Source organism: Emys orbicularis, chromosome 14 (assembly GCF_028017835.1).
Source record: "Emys orbicularis isolate rEmyOrb1 chromosome 14, rEmyOrb1.hap1, whole genome shotgun sequence".
NCBI classification, from domain to species: domain Eukaryota; kingdom Metazoa; phylum Chordata; order Testudines; family Emydidae; genus Emys; species Emys orbicularis.
Window position 1 is genome coordinate 39,773,971 of NC_088696.1, and position 7,483 is coordinate 39,781,453.

The following is a 7,483-nucleotide window of genomic DNA, read 5'->3' on the forward strand; positions in this document are numbered from 1 at the left end:
CGCAGGGTGAGGGTGGGGGTTGTTGGCAGGATGGGGGCGGGGCTGGCAGGGGGTGGGGTAGTGGCAGGCTAGGGGGCGGGGCTGTTGGCAGGGGGTGGGGGTAGAGGCAGGGGAGGAGGCAGTGGGGAGGTGTTGTTGATTGGGGGGGGTGTCGCTCCCACTGGTATAAATAGAGGTCTGTGCTGTGCTGTGCTGTGCTGTGCAGGTTCACGCCTGTACAGTATGTGAATGTCCCTCTGTGTATCCCTATGTGGGTATTAAACAAGCACAAGGAAAGCCAGCCTGCCCTGTGGAACTAACATGACATTTCCCCCATTGCCCTGATCACTTTGCGTGTGTTGCATCGGTTGGTCCGTCGTCCATCACGCCTGTAAGCGCTTTGAGGCAGGGACCATGTATTAGCATGTACAGCAGCTACTACAATAGCCCTCCCACCCTGGAGGGAGCCTCAAAGTCCTACTGGGACACTGATAATTAACAAGAGCTGTGCACATGGAAATTCCATTTAACAAACCATTTCAAGATTTCAAAACATGGCTTCATTGTTTCAAACAAAAAATGAAAATATTTGGTTCCAAAAATGTCCAAAGAGGATGTTTCAGCATTGTTAGAATTCCCCCCCCAATCCCGTTTTTTCTCCAAAATCTTGATGAGATTGACACAGTTTCACAAAGCGTTTCAGTTTCAACAGAGCTGCATTCTCCAATGGAAAATGGTTCTCCCCAAGTGTCTCCAACCAGCTATAATAATAAACAGACTTCCCTCCCATGCTGTAGCCCTGTCTGTGCCCCTACGAGTATGCTCTGCACCTTCTGTGCCCGGTCTGGGCCTCTCTTAAGTCAATTGTGACTTTTTTGTGACGTACACAAATAGGAAGTAGGGTGAGAAAAACACTAAGTTCATTTTCACTTGTCATTTTAGATTAGTCCTTGCATGAATACATTAGGCACATTAGTATTTGTCCTTGGCAGCATTGGCTTATATTATACACATGCTAACCAGTTCTTCCTTCCTGGCCTAATTAGCCTTGGGTGCAACAGCAGTTGAGGGAGAGGGGATCTCTCACAGCATTTGTACCACTTTAACAGTTTAGAAACCGATGTAGTTAAATTGGTACCATCCCCTACTCAGGGCCGGTCTTAGCAAGAGCGGGGCCGATTCCTGGGGGTGGGGCTTGCCGGCAAGCCCCGCCCCCAGGAATCGGGCCGCGCTCCGGCCAGGGTCGCAGGGTTTGGGTCCGGGCCGGGGCCGCTGGGGCCGGGGCCAGGGGTGCTCGGCCGGCACTGCTCGGCCGGGACCGGGCCGGAGTTGCTCGGCCGGGGCCGGGGACGGCGCCCCGGAGCCCGAGCCAGAGCCAGAGCCACCGGGGCCGGAGCCGGAGCTGCTCAGGCTGGGGGTGCTCAGCCGGGGCCAGAGCCGTCGGGCCGGGCCGGGGGTGCTCGGGCGGAACCGGGGCCAGTGCCCCGGGGCCGGGCCGGAGCCGCGGGGCCGGGGGCCAGGCTGGGGGTGCTCGGGCGGAACCAGGACTGGCGCCCCGAGGCCGCTGCAGCCACAGCCGCAGCCGCTTGGGCCGGGACTGGAGCCGGGGGTGCTCGGCCGGAGCCGGAGCCGGGGGTGCTCGGCTGGGGCCAGGGGTGCTCGGCCGGCACCGGGCCGGCGCCGCGGGGCCAGGCCAGCGCGCTCAGCTGGAACCGGGGCCGGCGCCCCGGGGCCCGAGTCAGGCCGGAGCCAGAGCCACTTGGGCCGGGGCTGGGGGTGCTCGGCCGGAGCCGCCGGGCCAGGCCGGCGCGCTCGGCCGGAACCGGGGCTGGTGCCGGGGCCGGTGCCCTGGGGCCCGAGCCGGGCTGGACCCAGAGCCGCTGGGGCCGGGGCTGGGGGTGCTCGGCCGGGGCCGGACTGGGCCGTGCCGCGCCTCCCTGGAGCCCTCCTCGCGCCCCCCCCCCACCCCAGCTTACCTGCTGCTTCCCGCCTGCCCCTGCTTCTTTTCAGACTTCCCGTGAACATCTGATTTGCGGGAAGCAGAGGAGGGGGAGGAGCAGGGGGCGGAGCGTTCAGGGGAGGGGAGGATGGGGAAGTGAGCTGGGGGCGGGGGCAGGGGCAGGGTGGACAGCTGCAGGGCCCTCTTAGGCACGGGGCCCGATTCAGCCGAATCGGCTGAATTGGCCTAAAGCCGGCCCTGCCCCTACTGTGGACACCGTCACACCAATCTAAAGGTGCTTACATCAGTATCCTCACTTTGTATAATGAGCCCTGTTGGTAGATTCCTAATATGGCTCCTGGGTTAAGTCTCAAGGAGCTAATATTTTTCCTGTTTTTAAGAAAGGGGAAAAGAGATCTGGGAAAATACAGGTCTGTTAGGTTGACTCCAATTGTGTGTAAGGACTTGGAACAAATTAAGAGAAAGTAGGTAAGGACATCCAGGTGAACGGTAATTGGGATAAAATTTAACATGGGTTTACCAAAGGTAGATCGTGCCAGACCAACCTGATCTCCTTCTCTGAGAAGATAGCTGATTTTTTTAGACAAAGGAAATGCAGTAGATCTTATCTACCTGGATTTCAGTAAGGCATTTGATGAAGCAAAAAAAGTTGCTATAAGCTTGGGACTTATCAGTTGGAAGTGACAGAGGAGAAGAAAGATCTGGGTGTATTGGCTGATCACAGGATGACTATGAGCTGCCAATGTGATAACTATGAGCCACCATGTGGCCATGGAAAGGGCTAATGCATTCCTAGGATGCATCAGGGGAGGTATTTCCATTAGAGACAGGGAAGTGTTAGTACCATTATACAAGGACTGGTGAAACCTCATCTGGAATACTGCTTGTAATTCTGGTCTCTCATGTTTAACAAAGGTAAATTCAAACTGGAACAAGTGCAGACAGGGCTGGTGCAACCCATTAGGCGACCTAGGCGGTCGCCTAGGGCACTGCGATTTGGGGGGCGGCAACCGCGGCGGTATTTCAGTGGCGAGACCTTCTGCTGCCTCTGTGGGGGGGCGGCATTTGGGGGTGGGACCTTCTGCCGCCTAGGGCGGCGGAAAAGCTGGCAGCGCTCCTGGGTGCAGAGAATGGCCACTAGGATGATCCGAGGAATGGAAAACGTAAGTTATGAGACGAGATTCAAAGAGCTTGGCTTGTTTAGCCTAACCAAACGAAGGCTGAGGGCAGATATGATTGCTCTATATAAAAACATCAGAGGGATAAATACCAGGGAGAGAGAGGAGTTATTTGAGTTAAGCACTAATGTTGACACAAGAACAAATGGAGATAAACTGACCATCAACAAGTTTAGGCTTTAAATTAGACTAAGGTTTCTAACCATCAGAGGAGTGAAGTTCTGAAACAACCTCCCAAGGGGAGCAGTGGGGACAAAAAAACTAACTTGTTTCAAGACTGAGCTTGATACGTTTACGGAGGGGATGGTATGACGAGATTGCCTGCAAGGGCATGTAGCCGATCTGCAACTGCTAGCAGCAAATATCTCTGATGGCTGATGATAGGACACTAGATGGGGAGGACTCTGAGTTACTACAGAGAATGCTTTCCCAGGTGTCTGGCTGTTGGGTCTTGCCCACATGCTCAGGGTCTAACTGGTCGCCATATTTGGGGTTGGGAAGGAATTTTCCCCCAAGTCAGATTGGCAGGGATCCTGGGGGGTTTTCTCCTTCCTCTGCAATGTGGGGCACAGGTCATTTGCAGATTTAAACTAGTGTAAATGGTGGATTCTCTGTAACTTGAAGTCTTTAAACCATGATGCGAGGACGTCAGTAACTCAGCCAGCAGTTAGGGGTCTATTTCAGGAGTGGGGGGGGGAGGTTCTGTGGCCTGCAATGTGCAGGCGGTCAGACTAGATTATCATGATGGTCCCTTCTGGTCTTAAACGCCGTGGTCTATGAGCCCAACTGGTCTGCTCTACATCACAGTGGTGGACTTGTGAGGATTTTCTTGAGGTCACCTGATTTCAAACGTTGTATGAGACCATCTGTGTGCCATGGAGGATTGCTGCTCCCCCAGATGGGAACCACTTCTGCTTTCCAGCCGCTCCACCTCCAATGTGGAGAGAGCCCTTTGTGAAAGTCCATAGAATCCCATGCCACAGGCAATCTGGTGGAACAGGACACCGATGACATGGCTGTCGGCACTCTCACAAGACTGATAGCCCCTGCCTTCCCCAGCAGTCACCTCTCTGAGATAGCACTCCCTAAATCAGACACAGGAGGTCTCTGTAACATGTTTCTTGCTAATGGGCGTGAAGCTATTTGCTGTTTCCTGCTAAAGGAGAATATCCCTGAGAGAGGCAAAGAAAAAGCCAGGGGCGGACCGACTGAACTTGGTGACACTATTTACTAGTAGATCGTTTATTGGAACTGCATAGGGCACATGGGCGTAAGGAAAAACAGTTACTAATCCGAAGAGCGAAAAAAGGGGTTGGCGGGGAACAAGCCAAAGCTAGTTCTTGCCACATGGGAACGTGGCATTGATTTTCCTGCAATAGCAAAAGGCATTGAAGAAGCGGCAGTAGCAGGTGGCACAAGGATCACAGCAGGGGAGCTGGTGCCCAAGGCAGGATTCCAGCAGGCGGACGCATCTGCGTGGAGAGCGCTCCTCTCGTCCCTGAGCCCCCAGTGCAGCAGACAACACCTGCAGGAGGAGCAAAAGAAAAGGGGTTTCATACAGGACAACCATGCACATGAATGGTGAACCGCTCAGTGTGTTCTTGGGACCCCCATCGGCATGCTCTGTGAGGGCAGAGGGTTAAACATTTGCTGTGCTTGCACTGAAGTTGGATTGATTTAGGGGTGCTGTGCTGCACGTGGGTTTCATCAGATCTCCAGAAAGGGACATGGAGCAGGTGCACAGGCGTATGCCAGAACTGGCTCCACCGAGGGAAGAGAGTGCCCTGAAGATGATATCCATTTCCAGAGGGTCTGAACTACAGCTGCACCAGGGTGCACTCTGTCTCCAGGGGAGGGTACACAAACCTGGTGAGTCTGGCCTGAAAGTCCAGACCCTGTGTTCTCTGCAGCAAGGTCCCTGGACTCTGGTGATATTCGGTGGTAGCTTCAGATAATAGTGAGGTTTGTAACAAATTAACCATGTAAACAGATAGTGACCCAATCCATGCAGCCTCCGGACTGGTTATCTTGCTATTGATTTCAATTTGTTTTATACTCGCCTCACATTTTAGTTTTCAGTGTGCCGTGGATTTTTGTATTGATAACCCATATCACACCTCAGCAGTTGCCAGGCATGGGGAAGCTGGAGGTTTTAGCATCAGGGGATGATAGGGATAGTTAGGGCTTGGGGCACCAGGAGAATGTGGGAAGTCATTTGCTGGATGTTTCTGCTAAAATGATCAGCAGTGAAGCAGTGAACAATACTGACATTTAAACTGTCGTCTTTAGGTTTGGGAATGAATACGTCATAGAGATGAATGGTGTAATTCGCACCTCACACAGCACTTGTCTCAGGCTCTCTACAGACTCAGGCAGACAATACTGCATCTGTTACACTAGAATCATGTATAAGATTTTCTTCACAACCATGAAAAGTAGCAATGAAATCTCAGCTTCTGGAGCACAAAAGTGTGGCAAGAAGTGAATTGCTCAGCGGTAGAACACTGGCCTGTGCTCTGCAGGAAGTCAGACTAGATGATCACAGGGGTCATAGGAAGTTACCTCTGGCTCCAGTACACTGGCTTCCTGCATGAGGTCCTCATCAGCTACGCGGAGCTCCATAGCCATCCTGTCAAACCCAGGCCTTGGTAAAGTCCCTGTGGAATACAGACAGGGTGAAGTCACAAAAGTCACTAAACAATGATGTGCCTCGGAGGTGCAAAGGACTCACCAATCTGAGATGTGCCTAAACACACACAGAACGGCTCCCATCTGCCCACCACCTTCACTGGATGCGGCCTGCAGATCTCAATGCCCCTGGCTGAGTGCAATGGGAAAGAAGCCCCCCAGATCTCTATCATGCCCTTCCTGTGTTAGCTGGGACCTGGTGGCACTTCTCCTGCCCAACAGGCTTGGGAGTGACAGATCCGAACAAGGGAGAAAGAGTCCAATATTGTTACACTCTTAGTTATTGTCAGTCACAGCCGCAATGAGGAGATCCTGCAGGGCAGGTGGGGATCTCCATCACCGCCCAGTACTCCCTGCAGATCCCCGGGCACGGGGGATGGGGAGACCCTGCAGGGCAGGAGGGTCCGTATTTACCCCATAGGATAACATGCAGTAAGTTGTCAGAGTCAGCCAGGTATTCAATTACAAGTCTGGGCGTGGCTATGCTAATTAGGGGATGCAATGTTGCCATGGGAATGACTACGCTTGTGAGGGATGCTGTGCCAACCAGGGACGGACTGTGTTCCTGCCCTGTGTGAGTTAGACATTCCCCTAGCTGGGGCTGGAGCGGAGGGGTGAGCCTTTTCTCCTGACACAGCAGACCCTGGGTGTGGTTCTGAACATCACGCCCCCCGAGGGAAGCTGGGCTCTCCCAGGATGAGGGGCTGCATTTCTTTAAATGGTTTCTCTTTTCCTAGGCTCATAGACTTTACAGCCAGACGGGACCATCACGATCATCTAGTCTGACCTCCTGCTTGCAAACTGGAACAAAGTGGCAGCGCTGCTTGTGGCCGCTGCTCACTGGTCGTTGCTCTCATCGGGGAGACAGGGCAGCCTGCGGGAGGGAAACACTCACCTGCAGGCCCCACGGGTGCCTCCTTGAGTTTCCGCAGAAGGCTGGGGTAGCTGGACCTGTCTGCCCCATCCAGACTGGGGCGCATCTCTGACAGGTGACTGCTGCTGAGGTCAGAGGAGAGGATGGCCTGGATTCCCTGCAGCACCCCCCAACTCAGCAACAGCATATTCAGCATGATCCCCCAGAACCTGCACAACAGGAGGAGGATCGGGGCTGGGCACAAAGGCCGAAGTTCAAAACGTCTGCTCTGCAGGCTGAATGATAGGACATGGATTAAACACAAGCTCCATTCTCTGGTAAATTAATCACTAAACCGATCATCTCAGGTGGACACCGTACCGAGGGGAAAGGTGGCTGGCTGGCTGCAAACAGGCAAGTCCTAGAGTCGCTCAACACGTTTATTCACTTGAACGAAGAGAAATAGAAATAGAGGGCCTGGGCACCCCAGCCCTGACTCTCTAGAGAAAACAAGCATTGGTCTAGGGGACTCCTGACGGCCTCTATTTCTTAGATTTAGGGGAGCCCTCTCAGAGAACAATGCAGCCTGAGCTGCGTCTGTGAAGATGTGCAGCTCACCCAGCATGTGTAACATACCAGGGTCCAATCCAGACTAATGAGCAGCTGTGGCACCCCTGCCCTGCACCCTTGGGTGCCTCACAATGCCTTGCTGTAATAGGTCTCACCCGGGCCGCTCACAAACAGCCTTCTAGCGTGCAAGCCACACCCTGAGTGTCTGTGTGTGACTGCAGCCTGCCAGCCACACTTGGGCTACACTCCGGCTCG

The 7,483-nt window shown here is 54.0% G+C and overlaps 1 protein-coding gene across 1 annotated transcript; it reads right to left on the bottom strand.

Moving 5' to 3' along the window:
- Nucleotides 1-4,450: 4,450 nt before the first annotated feature.
- AGRP (agouti related neuropeptide) lies at nucleotides 4,451-6,875 on the bottom strand. The gene is made up of 3 exons (XM_065416839.1): nucleotides 6,701-6,875; nucleotides 5,680-5,774; nucleotides 4,451-4,642 (listed from the first exon to the last, which is right to left on the bottom strand). The coding sequence occupies exons 1-3, from the start codon at nucleotides 6,873-6,875 to the stop codon at nucleotides 4,451-4,453; spliced, it is 462 nt and encodes a 153-aa protein (XP_065272911.1).
- Between the last annotated feature and the right edge of the window lie 608 nt (nucleotides 6,876-7,483).